Here is a 23,712-nt window from a genome sequence, read left to right as displayed (position 1 = left end):
AATCTATCAACTTTTGAATTTTTTTATCTAGATCAGATGTTCTATATTAGTATCAGAGCTTGATCATCATTGATAAATTAAAATATCTAAATTTAGAAGTTAGTACAAGAAAAGTTATTAATACAAAGGATAACATTAATATTCGGTGCAAACTCAATTCCTCCGAAGAGCATAGTTGGTATTCTTCTCATAGTCAATTAAATCTAATTGTAGACTTATTGTAAAACTTTTATATAACTTGGGGTAAAAGACAAGACGACTTGAACTTAAAATTACAAAAATTATATAAAAATCATAAGCAGTTAGAAGAAAAATATTCTCTTATACATAACAAAATAATTTTGGCTTTACAAATCTTAGGAGAAAATAAGACCGAGCAAAATAAATCCAGTCAAAATAGTGATTATATTTATATAGACACGCACTCTAACCCTAACTCACACTTCACCATGCCTGACTCCCGCCGCCACCTCCCACTCTGCCCTACTTCCCGCCATCCTCAGCAATAGCGTGGCTCGCCAGTGGCCACATCCACCACCAACCCTCCCTAATCCCCCTCCCATATTCCCACCTGTCGCCGCAGCCTCCCAACCCCTCTCGCCTCCCACTCGTCACTGTCACGATGCTGGTGCGGCCCACCAGAGCATCGCCACCCATTCCTCCTCATCGATCTCCTTTGCCACCCCTTTCCTCCTCCCCAATCTCCCCACACCACTTTCCTCCTCCCCAAGCTCCCACGCCTCTTGCACCACCCCGCCTGGCTCCAGTGGCACCGCCGCCGCCGGATCCACAATCCCCGCAACCGCTCCCACGCTAACCCGTTGGCTATGCTCCCCCCCCACCGCCTCGTCGTCCCTCTTGCCACCACCTCCAGGCCGGCAGCCCCCACAATCCCAAAAACTCGAACCCCAACCCGAAACACTAACCCTAACCTCACCATCGCCAGAGAAGAAGACGTCGCCGAAGGAGCTCACCGGAGGAGATGGCCGCATGAATCTCCAAGTTCATCCTACATTACGAAATTCAACAAATTTCCCCCTCTAAATCTGTTGACAGATAAATAGCAAAATTCTATAAAAAAAAAGATGGAAGTGTTTTTTTTATAGAAGCAATCTGAGAGACATACATTAATTATTATGAAGTGTTCTTTGACATCCTCATTTCATTTAGAGAAAAAAAAATGTGTGTGTGTGTGTGTGTGTAGATAGATAGATAGATAGATAGATAGATAAATTGTGTTATATGATCACAGTTGCTTCAAAAGTTTTGTTCTGGAAAAGAATGTCTAGTGTAATGAAACTAGGCAGAGTGTGGTTCAATTATTTGAGCCAGTTAGATATTTATTTTGGGCTTCGGAAAAGAAAATATCATTGGTTTTTCACACTTTTTCAGACAAGGTAAGCAACTATCCCTGTCATGCAAACTCCCACTTTTATATGAACCTTGGTTAATTATGCATGCACGAGATCGAGTTGTCAACACCAATCTGATTCGGTTGCATTGTTGGTCGATCGATGTACAGTGTGTGCACTTATGAACTCATGAAACCAAGACCAGCGCGCTAGGGCTGACCTTGAACGTCCACCCGGTATAACAAAATAAAGAATTAGATTGATCATCACTATCAGCAACACGTACATAGCAAATGCATATTGCATCTCTGAACTTCCTCTGAAGACCTGATTTGAGATCTTTTGAGGTTTGACCTATGCCTGCCTGGACCATATATTTAAACGGCTAAGTATTGTCGTTGCTGGTACTCACAATGTACATACAGTTTTTATTCGGCCACATGGCTAGTGATACCAACACCCTCCACATGGTCCGATTCCATTGGTCTATTTTACATGCACTCGATTCAGAGATTATGTAGGGATTATGACGTCGTATAAATTATATTAAGCATATTTGGTACACTAATGATTATACTTAATGGTACATTGTACTCCGAATTCCATACATTTATACCACGAAGTTTGAACAACTTTTCATGCCACTTTCCCATGAAATGAGTTACACACACACACACACACACACACGTATGCACGCAGAGATATATGCATTGTGTACACGTGGAAAATGAATTTTCTGTGGAATATTTTTGTTTATACGAACTTGCAAAGTAATTATTGATGAGTAGAATGGGGAAGGCGTATTAGCACATGGACACGTGTAAATTAGTATGATTAAAGCGCTAGCTCAGAAAGGCAGGAAATTATTTGGTTTAGTTTACAGCAGCAGTTCTTTGACTTGAGATGATATGGTAGTAGAAAATAACTGCTACTACTACGTAGCCTTGTTATATTCGTCGAAATCACATAGTACGTACTTGGATTGTTCGAATCAGAAACGGTGTACGTGCGAACATTAAGAGCATTCAAAGGAGTTCTAGAGAGTGTGGGCGATCTTGCTTGTTGAAATTCAAATTGACCATAGAATTTCAGCAACTGAATGTACAAACTTATGTTTCCCTTGTGTAAGCAAGCGATTTGGCATGATACTTCCTATCGACAAACGAGTATATATGCAAAGAAAAATCACATGCACGCATGCATATATAGGCACCGAGCTGCATGATACTCTTTAACTGTTTCGGATCGAGTAGTTCTTCAGGCATAGTACTCGTCACTCGTCAAGATTTAACCGACAAATATAAAGAGTAGAGACCAAAATGCATGCACAATTATATTTTATCTAGCTTGCTTATGATTTTTCAACTTGGAACATTGAATAATAGCATACAATGCATGAATTTGGTAAGAGAAGTTTGAACTGTTATAGACCAACTACTGGACCGTAGAAAGGGACCACGAAAGACAGGCATGAAAGACGTGCTAGAGATCAAGTAAAAGTACTTACAGCTGACTACATTTGTTCATATTTTTCGCAGTCTTTTCCTGGTACTTTTGCTTTTTGACTGGAGATGTACTCTAATCACTCGATTACTTAATATCCAGCAAGCTAATTAACTCCCAGTCACAATAATTAATCAATTGGCTAGTCCAATTAAGCTCACTGTGACGGATATAATGCAGAAGGATCAGATAGGAGGCTCATTCACTTCTCTCCCTGTTCTTCTTCATTTTCCTCCTCTTCCTCTTCTCCATATCTCTTTTCCTCTTCCTTTTTGGCCCCTGTCCAAGACTCCAAGCTGTTGTATAGGTTATCTGACTTTTGGCTAGAAAACGCTGAAACAGCTGCCTGCAGTCCCTGGCTTGTCGCGCCCAAGGTTTCAAGTTTGAGATGGTCAAGCTATATGCAGTTGGTCAACTTGACCAAGATGTTGCGTATTTTTGGTGTCCAGTGTCCATCGTCTATATATAGTATCTGCAGGATATATATATATATATAGTTTCATAAGCAGTGCGCTCTATGATTGTTGCATATATATGCAAATACAAGCACGGTTGATGGTATGTATCTCATCGCCATGTGCGATTGACTTGGTGTAGACGACTTTGGAGACTGGTCAGCGCAGTAGCCATGCCATGTTGTGCCATATTTGCTACTTCAGTTGGCTTGATGCGTATCATGAGCTCGTGCATACAAGATGAGCTGACGAGACTCGACGTAAAAAAAATTAGAGGAACGATGATAAAATGGTCAGGATTCAGGAGGGAAAAAAAAAAGACAACGCCGGACTCAAAGTGGAGAAGACATAGTTTAGGCCCATTTACTTTCCCCTTGCCTAGTTTATATATATATATACAACGCCGGGCTCAAAGTGTGTGTGTGAGTATGTACTCTCATATTAGTATCTCATAACATTAGAGTATTTCATGTAATAAATGGTATGTATATAGAGCATGTGAGTATATAAGATCATCCAAATGGTATGTAACTTTTTAGTGATTTGTACATATATTTTTTTGAGTATATTACATTTTATGTATAAATATGAAGGTATTATCAAAATCTATTAAAATTAATAGACTTTTTTTCAATTTTTTCATGTAATTCACATTGGAATATCTTAGAATGAGTATATAAGTATACTCATAGTGATAAATGAGTATATCCAATTTATTTATACGGTATATCATAGTAAGAAGTATGTACTTCTGGGAGTACAGCTATTTTTCATATATATTTTCCATTTACCGAGGGAAGTATATTAAGGGCGTGTTTGGTGTAGAGCTTCCTTATTGAAATTCTATGACTAAAAAATATTATTTAGAAAAAGTGATTTTATGACTAAAAATAATTACTTAAAATAAATTATATAGAGTAAATGAATCAAAAGGAGCTAGTTTTTTTAGCTCCTAGTATCTTATTTATTCTAGAGAGTTATTATCACATAATCACTCTCAGTGTTGAAATATATAAATTGTTGTTTGATAGAGTTCTCATTAATTCCCTCTGTGAGCAGGTCTGGAAGCGCCCTCACACCCGTCAAACAGTTCTTAATTCTAAAAAAAGAGAGAGAAGTATAGCTGTATACACAGGCAGAAGTGTATACAGCGTACGTACTGTGTAGCGAGTATATACATTGCGGTGTACAAATCACTTGCAGCTGTCGAACTCATTTGAAGGCAAAACCGCTTTGCGTTATTGAAACTTCCTTGGGAGAGTGCGCAATCGTTCCTCTCTCTCTCTCCTTTTCTTGTTTTTTTGGCACAAAAAAAACTAGTCGTGAGGCTGCCATCGATCAACAGCAACACAGACCTTGCAAGATTCGAATGAACGAACGACGCCGGCCGGTCAATTCAAAGATCAAATCTTGTCTCTTTTTTTCCAGACGATCGTACGCAGTGTCCCGTAGCCAAATCAGGCTCGTGTGCCACATTCGGGGCGCGCGCACGGCAATTGCTCGGCGACGACAGGGGCGTTGGATCCGTGCAGCACGAGACGGTGGTCTTCCCGTGCGACCGTCTTAGCCGGCCGGGCCCCCCGACACGGCGGTGGTCTAGTCATAGATATGTGTGCGCGTCAACATGGTGCACCGTCGACGTCGAGTCCAACGTCGACCGGTTTTCGCTGGCCGCGATCGAGATTTCTCGCGTTTCGGCTGGTCGTCTTGCCTAAAGTAACCACGCGTTCGGCCATGTGGCCGGCCTGCTTTTTTTGTTGCCTCCTTTAGCTTTGCATCATCTGGGGCCCGTGTGGCCTCTGTTTGGGCCCGTGTGCACCTTTACGTGTGCTCCCCCGTGTTCGGGACGAGGCGCCGCCTGCCGAAGCCAGCTCTGCTGCGGCGCAAGCACCCCCGGCCCCGTAGGGCCACCCGTGCGCACAGGCCCAGCACGCGTGCCGACCCGGCCAGCGGCCCATGCTCCTAGGAGGGCCGCTGCCGCGCGGGATTTCATCCGGCTCAGCGTGCGGCGTCGCCGGGACCCGACCCGTGTGGAGCGTCGATTGCTTCCCGCTTGGTCGACAGTGGCACGCATCTTTCGCAGAGCGCGCGCGCCTCGGTGGCTCCTCGGCGGGCCCCGGCTCCCACCCACGTCGATGTTGTAAAGTAGTTTTTTTATATTTTCTAACATAAATAAATAAATCTCCGATGAAAAAGATTTGTTAAACATATATGCTTACCGTCGGTTAGGCCCTTAACAAGCGGTAAGCTCCCACCTGTAAATGGCCCTTACCACTTTCTGATTTTCTGATTGAAGGGTTAGGCCGCGGTAAGCCACTATATAAACAGTGTTTGGCAAGAGTATTGTTTATGCCTTTGATTCCTCTCTTATCTTTTTTTAAACAGTGATCTTTTGTTGCTCTAAAAATTATATTTTTTTTTTATATATTTCATAATCTATGTACAATTTATTTTAATTAGATTCACCTAAAAAGACTACGTAGAATTTAAACTAAAATTCTCTAAAAATACTACTTTTATAACTTCTAACAATTATTAGTATTCAAATAATTTTTCAAAAATCTGAAATTTTTTCTAATATTCTTCTTATGTGATGGACTAATTTATAATATTCTAATTTCTAATATTCAAATTGATTACAGAGGAACTCACTTTTTCAAAACGTCGTGAGATAGTTCAATCCAAATCCGGTACGGGTGTTAGAGCATTGAGAGGACTTTTACCTAGTATGAGAGGAATGGGAAGGACACACCTTTGGTGTAGCAGTTATCATGGCTACGATAAACATTGGGTAGCCAAGTGCGGAGAGGATACCTGCTGAAAGCATATAAGTAGTAAGCCCACCCCAATATAAGTGCTCTCTCCTCCGACTTGCATAGAGCCTTCGGTAGCACAGCCGAGACAACGATGGATTCTCCACCCATACGGGGACGGAGTGACAAAAGTATGAAAATAGGATAAGGTAGCGGTGAGACGAGCTATTTAAATAGGTGAAGTGAAAGTGCAGTGATGTATGCAGTTGAGGCATATTAACGAAGGAACTATTTGAACCTTGTTCCTACACGACCTAATCAAATCGATCAGGCACTTGTCATCTATCTTCATTGTTCAACTCTTTTATCAAAAGATGAAAAAACACACAAAAAAGCTTGGCCCTTTCATCTCTTGGATAAATAGAGAGGGATGGCAGAATCCTTTGGTGTCCCTTGCAGTTAAAAATAAAGGGCTTTCTTTTCTAAAAAGTAAAAAAAAACACACAAATATCCAAATTCTAAATAAAAAATTAAAGTAAAGGATATATTATACTCGAAAACAGATATCTTTGTATCTTTGTATCTTTTTGTTATTTCTAACTCATCTATGAGATAATAAAATATGACAAAAGCTACACCAAAAATGGGTTCACGTAAGAGAGTGCGTATTAGTTTGCGTAGGAATGCCCGTTTTAGTTTACAGAAGAGTGCATGTAGAATAACAAAAGAGGTTATTCATGTTCAAGCTAGTTTCAACAATACCATTATAACTGTTACAGATCCATAAGGTCAGGTGGTTTTCTGGTCCTTTGCTAGTACTTGCGGATTCAAAAACTATGAGACCTATGTGTTCCTAAGAGAAGAAATTTGTCCATTTTATGGCTTGAGGTCTAAAAAAAGGTGTGAAAACAGATATAAACTCTTGAATGAAAATTGAAAAGAAATGTAGCCCTAGTTCCTTCGAAAATGGTAAGATCTTTGGCGCAAGAAGAAAGGGTGACCTATATCATCTTGACTTGGTTCTGCTTCCCCTCTTTTTTTAAGAATACTGAGTCAGATTCTTCTCCTACCAGTATTGAATAGAACATATTGAACAAGATCTTCTTCATGAAAATCTGCTCGATTTAGATCGGAAAAATTGTACAAATTTTATAAAACCATGTGCTATGGCTCAAATCCATAGTCAATCCTATTTTCGATAGGACCGGTTAACAATTGAATCTAATTTTTTCTATTATTTTACTATCCATAATAGTACAGAAAGAAGGCCCAGAGGAATAATGGCCCGACCTTGAGTTTCTCACCCTTTAGAGTATTATAAAGAAACTCACTTTTTCAGCATATAACTTAGGGCTGAAAATAATTTTAGAAATTAGTCCATCACATAAGAAGAATATTAGTGATTTTTTTTTAGATTTTTGGAAATTTATTTGAGGCATAACAATTATTAGAAATTATAAAAGTAACATTCTTTTGAGAATTTTAGTTTAAATTATACGCATATTTTTGTTGAATTCAATTAAAATAGGTTACATATGGGTTATAAAACATATAAAAAAGTTATATAATTTTTAGAGTAACAGAAAACCATTGTTTTAAATAGACAAGATAAAAATAGAATTGGAGATATGAACAGTACTCATGTTGAGTACTGTTTATAAAGCTTACCACACTTGGAAGGGGCGTTAAGAGCTTAGCTGCCTAATCAGAGGACGATAAGGGTCATTTACGTATAGGTGGAAACTTACCGTCCTCTCATTGATGCAAAGGGCAAAGATTCATCGATTTGTATGGACCGGACATGAAGATTAGCATGAATAGTCATTTCACACGCAACATCAGGAAATGCAACAAAGAATAATAAATTAATTTATAACTAAAACGAAGAGCCCGATTATTTACACCTCTCCGTCGTCACCCCTACGTAACGTTGTAAAGATGAAATAACTTAGAATCTTCTTCACTCCCGTTGACATCAGGATCTTGGGTGCAGCCGTATTCGTCACAGAATACTTCAGCTGGTTCCAAGCCCAAAAAGAAAGAAATGCATCCTGTCATGAGAGCTTTCAGCAACAACCGGCTCTACCTTCGAGTGCTGAAGCTGCGGTTTCGACCGTTCCAAGTAAGCACTTGTACACCTTCTGCTTCAGTTTCTCAATGGTTTCAACCAAACCATCCGCTGATCCATCCACCTCGTCCTGAAACTGATCTAGCCAGTTACTTGTTTCCTTGAGTTGCGACAACCGGACTGCGATTTTCCCATCTCCAATCTTGGATTGTCCCCGTACGCGTTCTCTGGTGTTCTTAATTGGACCCTCGAACTTGAATCCTGTTTCAAGAGCATCCTCCAAGAAACTCAGAAACCAAGACTGTGATTCTTTTTTTAGAGTAATCCATGACCTGCATATCTCCTTGAAACCATCCTCTCTGGCCCATTTGATCTTTTCACTTGTCTGAACATCATCGGAATTCTTTGCTGTGTTGCATGGAGCAGCTTTGTTCTTAGATACAGAAGATTTCCTAGATGACTTTTCCTTCTCTGGTCGAGATTCTTTGCTAGAATCTGCCGAGTAAGCTTTCCAAACAACACTTTGCTGAAGGATAAGCCGGTGTAGCTGAAAAAACTTTGTAATTGCAGCATGTGGATCCACATCAGATGATTCCCTTATCTCAGCAAAAAATCTGTAAAAGCACACACACGATTAGATTCATTCTTTAAGTTCATGAGTTAGAGTAAAGCATGTACTTCATGTCAGAAGGAATCAAGATCCTGGAGGTGCACTGCAGCGTTAGAGGCAAAACCTTATCCATGCCAAACTCATGCTTTTCAATATTCATGTATTATGCAGTTATTCTGTTCAGAGAATGTTCCCGGTTTCTAATTTCAGGAGGTTGGTGTGAACTGCAGTGAAATGGTGCTTTTGGCATATGATGTAAACTTCTCAGTGAAGCATAGAACAAATCTAGTCTTTCAAAAAAAAAAAAAAAGAGCTAACAATCATTTATGACAGCTTATAAAATATACAGTGCTGAGGTTACAAAATATTACTGCCGATGGGTACCTTGTACTATACAACAAAATGCAAAATGAAGTTGAAGTTTGCAATACATCGAATTCATCAATTTCGAATGTCTTAAGGAATACTGAGCTATGGACCTACTTACCCAAGGCCTTTAACAAGAGATGCAGCTGCTGTAGCCTCCCGTTGAGCCTCAGCTGCTACTATAAGAGCAATATTCTTCCTCCTGACGACAGCCTATTCACACAAAGTAAATGAATATCCAAATGGTTTAGAACAATTTAGTGAACTTAATAACTTGACCATCTTTGCATGCACAATGAATGATTCAAAATAATGGTTTCCAATTAACATGCCAGCAAATATACATAATACAACACATATATCAAGTCATGAGACCTCATACTTCAGACGTGCTCAAAATTACCCAATGACAAAAAGTATACCTTTCCTGATTTGATTAGACTTGTTGGGAGGGAGTCCCAGGAGACAGTTTCCATAACTCTTCTTTTAACACTAGACACAGAAGGAACTGGACTGGAGGCACCATTCTGCTTTGCTGGCAGACTGAGCTTTGGTGGTGAAGTCCTCGCTGGCATTGGTGGAGAACTCCTATAAAGCTTTGGTGGTGATCTTCTTTCAGTTGCTGATTCCTTTTTGCTGTCCTTTGGCATCTGCATCTTCAATACAGCAGAACCATTCCGACTAGGTGAAGTGCCACTATTCTTGCGTGTGTCCTTGTTAATTTCTTGCTTTACGGAAACTAACTTAGAATGATTAGGAGATGTAGTATTTGGCCGCTCCTGCAATACCAGCAGCAAATGTAATCATCAGCCATCTTCTTTTGTTTACCCTTTTCAATAAAGAAAGGCAGATTTTTTTTTATTTCATATCTTTGTTTATTTAGAATTTAGATGAGCTCGCATATCATATCTCTGCTACTTCTGAAACATCATATTAAATAGAATATATCAAATTAAATAATGAATATTCATAGGGATACTTTTTTAAAAAAGAAAGAAGGCAGGAATGCTGCCTATTCATTAAGAGTGGAAATTCATAGGGATACTCAAACCCAAGATATGATGAAGGTCATAGTTTTGTTCTTAACAACATATCACTTCAATTAAACTTATGAGATTGAGCATACCTGAGGTTTTGCCTCTTGTCTGATTTTTGGAGCAACGGACTTTTGATTTACTTCACATATGCTACTGTCTCCGTTACTTTTATCACTATCAATGCTGGAGTTCAGATTGGTAACTTTCCCATTGTTGCTTGATACCCCAAGCATGTAACGGGAAGCAACAACGGCCTTCTGCTCTTTGATGATTACCTTCCTCTGCAGATTTTCCTTTTCACTTTCAGACAGATCAGCTGATTTGGAAGTCTTCCGTTGATTATCCAGTGCTTCCAAAACCCCGGAGGGAGTTGACATTTGCATCAAATCCTTTGGGTTACCAATGCAAGGGTTCCTTCCTGGAACTGGTCGGACCCCAACAAGAACTGGAACGGGGATACTAGATTGAACCTTTTCAACATATATAAACTGTCCAAGTTGTAGCTTGTTTGATAAGATGAGCTCGTTGTCCTCCTTGGACAAAGAAACATATGTTGAATGCGACGAATCTGAAACTTTTATGAAGAAACCATGGTCTGGCCAAAGTTCTGAACCAGTAATTGCAGGAACTATGCTAATAACTTGGAAGAGAATGGACCGGTATTCTCCACATACTTTCACATCAGAGTTAATATTTTTGAGAACCTTTAATAATATCCCTGGAGTAAGAGATGCCATATTCTTCAAGCCAGCTTATTCCTTCTCTCTGAAGGAAAAGGTAACAGTGAGTTAATTTTTATTTGTACTATTCTCCGATTACGTGAAAATGTTGTCTCGATCATGTTCACAGTAGAAGGAGCAACTGAGCACAGCATATCAGAGGACGTAGATTTATAGTTACATTAGGGAAACGGCTTCCTGATGATAGCCCAATATAAACAAAGAAAGGGAAAATGGACTGGATAAAACTTCAGAACCACATAAAGGGTCCGTATGGACAATTAGTTATAGAAATTCTGAAGTCCCAACACCCAACAATCCAAATCTGGCCAGATGTCTGGAGATGAATGAAACATAAGGAAACAACAACCAAACAGATAAAAAGAACAAAGCACTCGCTAACAAACAATGTCCTTTTACACAACCATCAAAATTCATTGACAACATAAGCATACCCAATAAATAAATAATAAAACAGTTCTCTGTTTATAGGAGGAAAGTATTAGGGAAAGAAAAAAAGGTATGTATCAATGTTTCTTAGATTTCCAGCAAAGATTAGTAGACCCCATCAACCAAAACACAACCTAATCATTCTTGCAAAGCTCTAGCTCCATGGTCATGAACACGGACACTCAAACTCCACCAACTTTCCCAATTCCTTCATGTCTCGGTCCCCGAACAAAGGGATTGTGAAGAAGTAACAACCTGCCAAAATCTAGTAGTAAACCGTCCGATATGGATCTCTTGGCTTAGAAGCCAGGAAATATAAGATCTAACGATCCAAGAAAAAGGAACTGTTGGAAGGGATGAGAATTGTGTTGGTCCCTAAACTTCGAAGGTCAGAATATGCCTACTCGTAGAGTTTACATCCCCACAAATTTTACACTGGCTTGAAAACAGCAACTTTGCATTGGGCATTGGCATATGTAGTTATGCACAGGAATATGGGAATAATGTCCCAGATGAAAATTATGTCAAGCTAATAAAACCGCATGATTATCGATTAGTCCTACTCGCCCTTTAAAGCCTCTAAACTTAAGGTAGCAAACAAAAGTCTAAACAAACTTACACATCCTTGTTTTTCGAAAATACACTTACAGCACCTTGCTAACAGGGTCGAGATTATAGATAGGCTAATGGGAAGAGGGACTAACATCAAGAACGCGGAGAAACACCCAAGAAAATCCACAGTTGTTTGCTTAGAAAAACCTACCCGTGCCGCACACCTCTTGGCCCTAGCTTGTCCAGGAGCAAGGACCAGGACGCCTGCAGCAAGAAGAAACGGCCTAATCCCTCGAACAACTGGGCTACAAACTAAGCGAGCAAGAACACGCTCTCTCCGTCACCTGACGAGGAGCGCCGCATCACATTAACAACACAGCCGCGACAGCATACATGAAAACATCGAGTAATTCTTTTTCTGCGGGTGCGCCATTCCATCGAACAGGCGGTGGGGAAGGACAAGAGGGGGGAGGGGAGCAGTACCATTCGGTGCGCGAAGAAGACGTGGAGGAGCAGCCCAAGCGGCGGTTGGTCTCTCCAAGGCGGCAATAAAGGGGACCCCCCCCCCCCCCAAAAAAAAAAACCAACCGCCGCCAACCGCCTCTGACACCTCGGCCCAGGCGGCCGGACACCGGACCGAACAGTGGCAGAAGAATACCACGAGCCGGACGGAGCTCGCAACCCCGCGGCTCGCGCTGGCGACGCAGCCAAGGGCAACCGGTGCGGAGTCGGCGTCGCGGCCGATGCGCGGTCGGTTCGGCCTGACTGACGCCTCCGCGGCTTGGCTGGCGCGCGCGCGCGACAGAAGCAGGAAAATTTCACTAGCGCCTTCGGATGTACTATTTAAAAGCACCGTTCATTTATATTAAAATTTATATCACATAAATTCTACTAGTATATATAGATGCATGATTTATATACCGTTTATTTATATTAAGATTTATGCTAAAAAGATTTTTAAAAAATATAAATAGATAAAAATTCAATGTATAAATAAGTGTTAAGTAGAATAGATGTACGATTAAAATATCACAAGCATAACAAAAACATAAGAAGTTGCATGTACTGTTAGCGGTTAACCTGACCGACCGGGGCGGAGACAGCGCACGCAGTTCATCCCCGCATGTTTGGAACGTGACAGGTCCTGAAACCATACGTGCTTGCCGATCGCTGATCTGGTCCAGCTTTGGGGTTTAGTGGAGGCCACGAGCATTCTTACGGTGACGTGGTGCCATAAACTTGGGTTCTTGTAGTGGTAGCGTGCAAGCTGTTCCAATTCTGCAGCTTCTTCACACAAGTATTCTCGATTAGGAGTCCTAATCCTACAATAAGCGACGAGATGTCAACTCCGAACGAAAACGGCTCTTCACTTCCTATTTACTTCTCAACAGCAGCTTCAGCATAAAAGTTTGCTAGAATGATTTGAATTTACCAAGATGTGCCGATGATGGTTGCGATATCCTTATAATTGACATGGCTTGGTACTGAACACAACAACACTGACGTGAACCTAACTTCCAATCAACTCCGTCATCTGCACCAAAACACCATGCTTACGCAAAGGCAATCGTGGGGCAGGTATAATAATTCTCTTCTTTTCAGTCACATAGGGCTCAGCATTACCATGAATACATAAACAAATTACGCAATCATTAGAACAGTTCAACCATCCCGGTTGCTCTGCTCACCTCACCGAATCCACACCTCGGGCGATAACATGACCACATCAATCCGCTTAACAAATGCCATCAGAACGTCAACTCTCTCTCTCTCTCTCTCTCTCTCTCTCTCTCTCTCTCTCTCTCGTCAACATGGACATTCCATCTGATTTATGTTCCTCTGCATATTTTATTCATGCAGTGGTCTGGGTAGCATCGCTGAAAAGTTCAACTGAAATGCAACCCAACCTACATGATTCACCAGAACGTCAAAATTGCTGGACATTGCTAGGAAATTTCCAGAAAGCTAACTGGATTGTACATTTCCGATACTACAGAAACACACACACTATAATTGCAAAGGCAACACACTTTCATGGCCGGGGGGGGGGGGGGGGGGGGGGGCAGGAGGTGGGAAAAAAAACAGAATAATTAACAGCCTGTTTCATGGTTTCTGGACCAACTGGGCCAAAGCCCCAGTTCCATTTTTTTAATAAAAAATATGTTCCATTGCTAAGGTGAAAAATTTACAATGATTGTTGCTGCTACAAGCTCTCATAAGTACATGCAAATTTAAAAGAGAATTTGAGGTGAACACAGAAGCTATCCTGATTCTCGTTGGCCAATATTAATTGAGTAAAAAACAGAATAGTCCACATGAACTTTAGTGTTTTGTTATGAAGAAGAATAAACAGGTGCCAATGTCATTCATAAAAAAAAAGTGAACGACCATGTGTTTAAATATTATCGAGTCTATTAAGATGTGTTTGGTTCCCGGATCTCTCCCATTTTGATCCAATGGATATATATAATTCTGAAAAGAAGCCTATTTAGTTACCTACATCTACTGCTGCAGCTTGGCCCGACGGTACAAATATACGACCTCATCCTGATCCGAGAGTAAAACTCGATTCGAGCTTCACTCTGCAGCTTGTCCCAACGGATGCAGGTTCTGCATCCGCTCATACAGGCGGGTTCACTTGTCAGGGTCACAAAATCATCTCCATACGAGTAAACTGTTAGGAATCAAACACGACAAAATCGAACATGAGACATAATTTTTACGTGAAAAACCCTTGCGAGAAAAAACTACGGGCGCCAATCGGTGATCTTCACTATATCAGAGATGTGTACAATGCAAGAGATTACAATGAGCGTCTTGGTTCTCCTTATAGCTTACAATATATATTTTATAGGTGAACACATACGACTCTAGTCTAATACGGACTGTTCCAGAATATAGGCTAAAAACGTCCCTTGTCTAACCCAACAAGAATTCAAATCTGTCAGAGGATTAACTCCTGTCGCAGGGATCCCGAGAAACCCCTTTTTAGAGATTCGGCCGGGGGGGGGGGGGATGATCCTGAATAAGTTCGTCGGAGAAATAAATGGAAGTGGAAGTAAATGCAACGGCCGGTGGTCGGGGATGTTCGACCTAGTGCAAAGGGAAGTAAATGCACCGGAGTTTAGACAGGTTCGGGCCACACGGGGGCGTAATACCCTACTCCTGTATGGATACAATAACTGTCCCGAGGGGGGTCCCCTGAGGGTGTATCTGGTTACAAGAGTATAGTGTCTAACTAAGAGCTTGAGGCTCCTTGTTTTTCGGCCGGAGCTCTGCTCAGGCTTGCTTGTGATAACTTCGTCAGTTGGCTTGGTTCGTTGCGTGGTTCGTCTTCTTCGTCTGGGTGTCTCGGTTGGCTCTCTTCTTCTGTTCAACTTAGTTTCCTCTCTCTTTTTCTTCTTTTTTTTCTCTCTCTCTCCTATCCCTCCGGTGTGCCGACTCTTTTATGCACTCGCCGGCCATGACATACCCCGAACGGGAAGGAAGGGCACAAGTTTCAAGATGCCGCGACTGAGAAAGGCGTCATCATTTTCTCTGGGCGAAGTGACAGGGGCGGTGGAAAAACGCGGCGCGCGTCCGGTCGCTCGTCACTGTGGACGCCCTGGCAACGGGCGCCGTTGAGAGGGCCCACCGGGCAGCCACAGAGGCACCCGGCGTGCCCGCCCTGTCTTGTTCCTCTGCAACGGCAGGACGGCAGGCGGAACGTCTTGGTCCTGGCAACGTTATCCCAAGATATGCCGGATGATACGGGACGGGACCCGTGCAATTAATGTCCCCACGCCTCTCTGCCAAAGCATGGCAGCGGTTGACGCTACGGCGGGAGCAGTTGGGGATGTCAGGCCGCGCACGCCCATTAAATACGGTCTCGGACCTCTGACGGGCTGACACCCCATCGGCGGGCCCCTCTGTGTCATCGGGGCACCGAGTGCTCGGGGGTACTGTTTACCTCCCCGAGCACTCTCTCCCGAGCACTCTCGCACGAACCTTCGGGGAACCGAGTGCTCGGGGGCTGCCACGTGCAACCCCGAGCACTCTCTCCCGAACACTTTTTGTACTGACCCTCGGGGAACCAGGCGCTCGGGGGCTGCCGCACGCGGCCACCTGAGCACTCTTTTCCGGAACTTAGCTCTTCTGATCATCGGGGGACTAGGGTGCTCGGGGGTGACCGGGCACCTCCCCGAGCACTTTCTTCCCAGTACTTGGACTCGACGGGTCATCGGGGAACTGGGGTGCTCGGGGACCAGAGGCTGTGGCCCCAAGCACCTTCTCCCGGAACTTAGATTTTCCTCATCCCGCGGGAGGGACCTCGCGGGATGGTGACACGTGGCGGACGGCTGGCCTGACCTCGGGACTCAGGGACCCCCGGTTCCTGATACACCGACAAAATCACAATCCAACAAATTCCACCTTAATCATAATCTCAACTCTTACATTGACTTATGCAGCCTCAGATTCAATCAACCAAACATAAAAATTAACTCAGTCTGTATAGACAGATACAACCAAGCAAATACTTTTTTTAACCAATATAATTCCGTTCAGGCTATTTATACGATGTAGCTCTATAAAATCTCGTCCGGAAAACTTAACAGTCATTGCAACGATGCAATCGGTCCTATAAACCAACAAAGCAAGAAACTTGCTTTTAGTTTGTAGGACATCATTCATGCAGTATTCACACAAAATATGTATGATATATTGGTAGCAACAGTTTCTCATAAATATATGCAAATTTAACAGATAATTTAAGTGAACACAAAAGCTCTCCTGATTCTCAGTGGCAAATATTAATCGAGTAAAAAATAGCATAGTCAACATAAACTTTAGTGTTTTGTTACGAAGAAGAATAAACAAGTGCCCATCAGAGATGATCAAATAGGTCACTCGGACTAGTCTGGCACGGGCTTGGCTCGACACGGCTACTGTAACAGGTCATATCGTGCCAGCCCGCGTGCCTACCCCTCGGCCCACAGCACAGCCTGTCAGTCACCGTGTCATGTTGAGCCGGCCTGAGCACGATTGTGGTCTAATGGCACGACCGGCCCGACGGGCATGATGTGCACAATAGGCACGAGCGGTCCAACAGCACACGGGCGGCCTGTCGGCATAACCAACCCGATAAAATAAAAAATAGCTATAAAATTTAAAAATATATAGAAAATAGATAAAAACAAGGGGCACTTTTGCAATTTCTTGAGTACCTTTTATATTTCCTAGTCTCGCACGCAAGAGCATCTGGCCTTTCTTTGGTCTTCTCTACGATTTTGTGGCTAGGTGTTGGATCCTATGTTTTGATCGTATACTATGATCTTTTTCCTTTTTTGAAAGAAATGGCAGAGAGCCAGGAACCGAACTTAGCGCTAGACGATGCAGCGGTGTTGATGGGCTGAGTTGAGGCCAGGAACCGAACTTAGTAGCCAGAAAGATAGGCCGAGGGAGGCTCGTGCACCGCCGGTCTGCAGCCGCGGCCCGGCCGTGCCCGTGACGCCTAATCGTTGCCGTCGCGGGCGCGCTCGAGGTGAAACCGTTGGAGAGATCCCCTGCCTGGGCCTCGCCCATTCGCTAATTGCGGTGTGTGTTGTGTCGTTGCGTTGCGCTGGCACACTTGCACGTATCGGAAAACTGAAAAAAAGTTGTAGCCTGCAGGCAGGGGAAGGCTTAAACAACTGGAAAAAAAGTTGCACATATTACCAACTTTTTAAGACTTAAATAAAACACACTAGAATTGCACGTAGATAAGTTCACACACGATACGCACAGGAGCGCATACATTATGGTAGTAGTTTCTCTCTTAATCCCTTAAGCTTCTAAACCAACACGAACCAAAGCCCAAACGCGTACCTTAACAGCACTGACTGCATGCAGTTACATGCAAATCGATCGCGTCCCATATGCAGAGCGTACGTGTCATCGTCATCCATCCATCCATCATTAGAGGAGTAGCATGCAATTTGCACGGCGATATATAGATCTCGCCCCCGTTTAACTCACTAGGCGTCCATGCGCGCCGGGTACTGGTCGACGGAGTCCAGCCAGGGGCTGCGCGCGGGGCGGCGCACGCGGCGCACCGCGCGCCACACGGCGCTGTTGCACTTGAACCCGGACCCGAAGGCGAGCTGCCACACGCGGTCGCCGCGGCGGACCCGGCCCTTGGCCTCCAGGTACGCCAGCTCGTACCAGATGCTGCTGCTGGAGGTGTTGCCGAAGCGGTGCAGCGCCGCGCGGGAGGCCTCCAGGTCGGCGTCGCGGAGCCCCAGGTTGCTCTGCAGGTGCTCCAGCACGTCGCGGCTCGCCGCGTGCATGCAGAAGTGCTCGAAGGCGCGCTTGAAGTCCGGGATGTAGGGCGCGGCGGCTGACGCGTCCCCGGGGGTGGTCGGCGGGGGCGGGGTGGAGGTCTTGGACGGGAACAGGTGGCGGAAGAGCACGCCGGCGAAGAAGAGGAGCTGCTCGGAGAAGGGCAGCACGAGGGGGCCCAGGGTGGTGATGTTGGTCTTGAGCGCGTGCCCGCCCACCTCCAGGAGGTCGCGGCTGATGGACAGGCCCTTGATCCGCTGCTCGTCCTCCTCCTGGTACACTGATCGGAAGGCGCGGTCATCGGCGCCCTTGTGCGTGCGCACCACGTGCTCCAGCTGGTACTTGGCGCGGTGGAAGTCGCGGCGGCGGTTGGAGAGCAGCACGGCTGCGCACCCGGCCCGGAAGAAGGCGTTCGGGATGAGCATGGAGCGACGCTTCCCGGGGTACCAGGTGAAGGAGACGGCCTCCGTGCTGACGACGACGGCGAGCCCGGCGCCGCTGGCCTGCAGCATGTCGCGGGCCAGGTCGATGGCGATGACGCCCGCGCTGCACCCCATGCCACCGAGGTTGTAGCTGAGGATGTTCCCACGCATCTTGTAGTGGTTGACGATCATGGCGGAGAGCGACGGGGTCGGGTTGAAGAGGCTGCAGTTGACGACGAGCACGCCGACGTCCTTGGGGCGGACGCGGCACTTGTCGAAGAGCTCGTCCAGGGCGGCGAACATGGCGGTGGAGGCCTCGGCGCGGCCCTCCTTCATGGTGGCGCAGTTGGTGTTGGGCTCGAAGACGCAGCGCGGCATGTAGGACTCGTCGCCGATGCCGGACTTGGCCAGCAGCCGCGACTGGAACGCCAGGCTGTCCTCGTCGAACTTGCCGGACTTGCGCGCCAGGTCGACGAACTCCGCCTTCGACACCTGCATGCACATCACATGCATCGATCGATCACCAGCTGCAAATCATCATATCTACAATGCTACACACACTGTTGAGTGTTATTACTACTCCCAATATATGGCACTTGATCCATTCAACTCATATAATCTTCCGTCTTGTTTCCACTAATTATGTAGAACACTACGATTAGGCTACACCAATTAGTTACAGTTCTCTATCCATCCAACTCAGATCTTCATTAACACAAGCCAAGCAGCAGCTGCGTACAACAATTATATCGATGCAGAGTACTGTATAGAATACTGTGGAGTACAGTACGGCATAGCTGTATTTATACTAGTGAGTACGAACGAACCATACTTTTACGGCTCATTGATTGTGCGTGGGCGATCGATCCAGCGCCCAACGGTACATAAGTGTGATGAGTGATGACGTAAGAGAAACTTTCACTCGTCCTAGCACATCCATAGTTTATTAGAATTATTCACTTATGTTGAAATTTATGTTGAAAAAGTAGATAAAAAATCATATAGCGTATGAGAGAAATTAATTGATATATGAATATTAGGTGGGATAGATGAATGACTATTCGTACCCAAATCTAACGTGGACTTCCCATTCATACCGTTCTAGGAGAAGAGTGATGACTGACTGACTGACCCCAACCCAACGGAAACCGTTCTACTTCCCATTCATACCAGTGGGCCCCCAGGCCCAAGGTGGTTTGCTCATGCCAGCTGACCTTGGCGTGAACATATATAGTCCAGCATCATCTAGTTAATATCCTTGCGTTAACTTTCACAAAATTCTCAATTGCGATTTGGAGGTTTTGTGTCATGTGGATATATGTGATCTGTCAGTGCATTTATGGCAGCTGACTAAGACTAGGACCATATTAAAGAGCCGGCCCGGCCCGGCCCGGCCCGGCCCAAGTACTACCACTACGGCTACGAGTATAGATACCCATCTAAAAGCACATGGGTATCTATACTCCTATGGATCGAGTGTGTGGTTACCCTTGTTTTCTGCATTATATTTCTCACACTTCCTAAGTTTTCAAATATACAATCACATCGTTTGCACCTGTAGGTACTAGTGTGATCATATAAATATATGATAAAACTATATTTTTTTTCCTCCTATTTTATAAAATCACCTTTATTTTGGAGTATCACTTTATCACAAAACTATATTTTTTTCTTCTTATTTTACAAAACCACATTTACTTTGTATTGGATGTGGTCTATATGTCTTTTTGTGTATGGTTGTGTACATGTGACATGAGTATAGTATGAAATGTATGCATGCTAAAAACAAGCAACAAAGCAATACTTTCATGCAAGAAAAGCTGGTTTCTTAGAAGCAAATTCGCTTGTGCTACACCTACAGGGCTACAGATCGATCTGCGTGTGCCTTTTGATTTCATGCAAATCATACTGATCGATGTGCGCCGGGGCACGCATGCAGTACGTACCTTGAGCTCGTCGGCCGGCTTGTAGCAGGCGAAGTCGATAAGGTAGACGGGCCTGGGCCTGGACATGATGTAGACGGAGATGGTGAAGGCGAGGACGGCGAGGAAGGCGAGCACGGTGGCGAGGTCGTAGGTGGCCTCCCCCCACACCTTGCGCCACAGCTCGTCGCGGCTCAGGCTGCCCACCTCGGCGACGCAGACCAGCACGATGGCGGGGATGGTGACCAGGTACACGCCGTGGCTGATGAGGTAGTGGTACCCCAGCCGCACGTACTTGAGGTTCACCGACTGCAGGAAGTCCGGCAGCCGGCGGCGCACGCGCACCGAGAACGTCGGCGACCCGGCGTCCGGGCCCGACGGCTCCACGCCGCGGTTCACGATCTCCGTCGAGAGCATCGCCTGCTCCCGCGCCATGGCCGTCGTCGCTCTCTCCTCTCTTGCCCCTGCCCTGTCTAGCTCCCTGATGGATGGGAGCTGCTGGTCACAGTCACAAGGCAGTGAGGAGATGAGAGCGTCCAGCTAGCATTGATATAAGCAGGAGGAGCAGCAGGCCAGGGTAGGGGAGGAGATGGCGGGTAGGTGGATGGCAGTTAATGCCATTAGAGGGCATCAGGGCAGGGCAGGCCAGGGACGGAGGGGAGATCACTTCAGGCGACAGGCATGGTGGTGTTCATGCCTTCCTCCATGTGTGTGCATCTTCGATGCGAGGCTGACACGTTGTCCCTGTTTGCACAAGAGCTATTTGCATGTTAGCTGGGTTAGTACTAACATGTGTTATAAGTGAGATCATCTTTAACAGTTTCTTTTAATCAGAATCTCTTTATTATAGGTTTTTCGTCTCCTTCAGCGTTTTAACGATTTCTCTTCACGGTTCTTACCATAAGTTATTTCTAAGATTATTCCTTTCAGTATGAGATTCTCTTTTTTCTTTCCGATTCCTCTTGAAATTAAACTGTTGGAGATAGATGAAAATAAAGTGAATGAGAACGAGGAAGAGAACGAAATGAAGAAAAATAGTTAGAGATAGTCTCAGTATAACGATGCTTTTCAGAAAATATTATTTTTAATCGTATAGAGTTTCCCGTGCAATTGCGCAGCTAGAACCAAAATACACGTATTTAATTCAAGATCAAAATATTATTATATATCTGTAACGCAGTTCTCAAATTTTAATGCAAACGCATGCTTAACTATTTCTCAGTTTAGTAATCTAGAACTACCGAATGACCAGTGCTAGATCTTTCTCTTTTAAAATATTGGAAGTTACAGCCTCTTGGATCAAACTTGCGGGTTCACTCTTTAATCCCACGCAATTATGTTGGTCACTACAGCAAAGTGCATAACTTTCATTCTCAAATAGATGTTTTGCTTTCTTAAAGAAAATCTAGCTTATTTATATTTTTTATGGGGAGTCTTCCATCTTCATTTATTATATGAAAAATGCTATTTGTCTATCGACATATTTCTTAGCAAGAAATCTATCAAATTTCTTACTTTAAGATCGGATTGGAGATTCGTGCATCATTCTTCTCCGGTGAGCTCTCAGCTTCTCCAGCGAGGCTATTTTCTTCTCCGGCAAGCTCGACATCTCTGACGAGGTTTAGGTTTAGGGGCAAGGTTTGGAGTTTTGGGGGGATTTGTAGGCCTCCGGCTCTAGAATATGGTCGGGAAGCTCGTTGGCCCAGCGGTGGTGGTGGGCGGCAGGCAGGACGGCGAGGCGGCGGGGGCGTCGAGTCGTGAAGGTGGTGGATGGCGGTTGGGTCAGCGATGGTGGCGGGAGAGAAGAGATTGGAGTGGTTAGTGGTGGCAGCAGTCGAGGGCGGCGAATCCAGTGGCGATGGCGGTGGCGTCTCCAGAGCCAGTCAGGGAGGTGGTGGCAGCGGAGAAGCGCGGGAAGGGAGAGGGGAGGTGGAGAGAGGACATGCAGCGGAGGAGGGAGTGACGGCGCCAGCGATGCGATGGGGATGCAGCGCGTGAGGTGGTGGGTGGGGAGGTAGCGCGTGAGTGGATGAGGCTTGGGCATAGTGGATGGGGCGGAGGAGGTCATGGAGGCCGTTTGAGGTCTATCCGATGGCCCAAAATTCGATAGATTTGGTACATCTAAATGTATCAACAAACATCTAGTCATTCTCTTATTATATATAGATATCTTTTGGTAAGTACTAACAACTTGGCTGTAATATTGTTGCACTCGCTTGCAGTGTGTGACCGTTATGTTTGTTACTCGTGGAAAGAATATGTGTATACTTTATGTGCATGCCATATTAGTTTTAGGTCTTTATTTAGTTTATTTTTTTATAATTTAATTTGGTACAAGTAAATCTTAGTTTATTTTTTTAATTTTGAGTCGACTCAGTAACCCAAAACTTACATCCCTATATATACAAGTACGCTGAAAATCAATAAATCCGTTACGAAGTTGCACGTCAAATCTTTTGAAGGCAAGAAGGTCCCGGAAGGGGTGGTTATCTAGATCCATTTTAAGAAGACTAAATTTCTTAGAAACACATACATTTTGTTGCCCCTATCAGAAACCCCCACCATTTTGCATGTATTTTAAAGAATTACACGTATTACATATGTTCTTTAGTTTCACAAAACCATTTTTTTTTCTCTCTGTGAACGAAACATGGCTGTGACAGCCTGAGCCCGCTCGTCAGTAGGGCGGACTGGATACATGCTAGGTTGACATGGTGACCCTCGCCAAAAAAAAAAGTTAATATTGGTGGCCGGGCTGGATCAGACCTAGCTTTAATTAGGTTAATCGACAGAAATAAAGGCAAAATGCCCTAAGTAGATGAAGAATTGAATCTCACGCGCATGTTTTGTGGAGATTGGGAGGGGATGACCATTGCTTGCAATCTGCATGCCTAGTGTCAGGGGCGGAGTCAAGAGACGCGTAGATCATCTCTAATCATATTCTCTTCATTTCATTCCCTTCTCGATTCTCTTTCTCGTTTTCATTCTATTTATTTCCTATCATCTCTAACAGCTTCACTTTGAGCGGAATTATGAAGGGAAATGAGAGATAATCATGTTTTGAAGGAGTGACATTAGTAATTTCTTCGTGACGAGAACCGTGAAGGGAAACCGTTGTAGCGCTGAAAGGAACGAAAATCCCGTCGTAAATGAATTCTGGACCCTAAAGAGAAAACTTTGGAGATGATCTTAGCGATGGCACATGT

At 44.3% G+C, this 23,712-nt stretch overlaps 2 protein-coding genes across 3 annotated transcripts; both read right to left on the bottom strand.

Moving 5' to 3' along the window:
• Positions 1-7,871: 7,871 nt before the first annotated feature.
• Positions 7,872-12,469, bottom strand: LOC133916784 (uncharacterized). 2 transcript variants are annotated; one of them, XM_062360620.1, is made up of 6 exons: positions 12,349-12,469; positions 12,077-12,209; positions 10,234-10,909; positions 9,530-9,886; positions 9,229-9,320; positions 7,872-8,745 (listed from the first exon to the last, which is right to left on the bottom strand). In XM_062360620.1, exons 3-6 carry the CDS (start codon positions 10,879-10,881, stop codon positions 8,130-8,132), a joined length of 1,713 nt encoding a protein of 570 aa, XP_062216604.1. In that variant the 5' UTR covers positions 10,882-10,909; positions 12,077-12,209; positions 12,349-12,469; the 3' UTR covers positions 7,872-8,129. The 2 variants fall into 2 exon arrangements, with proteins under 2 accessions (XP_062216604.1, XP_062216605.1); XM_062360621.1 differs by lacking the exon at positions 12,349-12,469 and having other exon boundaries at positions 12,077-12,342.
• A 5,066-nt stretch (positions 12,470-17,535) lies between these two features.
• Positions 17,536-21,044, bottom strand: LOC133916783 (3-ketoacyl-CoA synthase 10-like). The gene is made up of 2 exons (XM_062360619.1): positions 20,531-21,044; positions 17,536-19,076 (listed from the first exon to the last, which is right to left on the bottom strand). Exons 1-2 carry the CDS (start codon positions 20,939-20,941, stop codon positions 17,859-17,861), a joined length of 1,629 nt encoding a protein of 542 aa, XP_062216603.1. The 5' UTR covers positions 20,942-21,044; the 3' UTR covers positions 17,536-17,858.
• Positions 21,045-23,712: the final 2,668 nt, after the last annotated feature.

Source organism: Phragmites australis, chromosome 4 (assembly GCF_958298935.1).
Source record: "Phragmites australis chromosome 4, lpPhrAust1.1, whole genome shotgun sequence".
In the NCBI taxonomy this organism is placed as follows: Eukaryota; Viridiplantae; Streptophyta; class Magnoliopsida; order Poales; family Poaceae; genus Phragmites; species Phragmites australis.
This window is presented reverse-complemented; position numbering and strand designations above follow the sequence as displayed.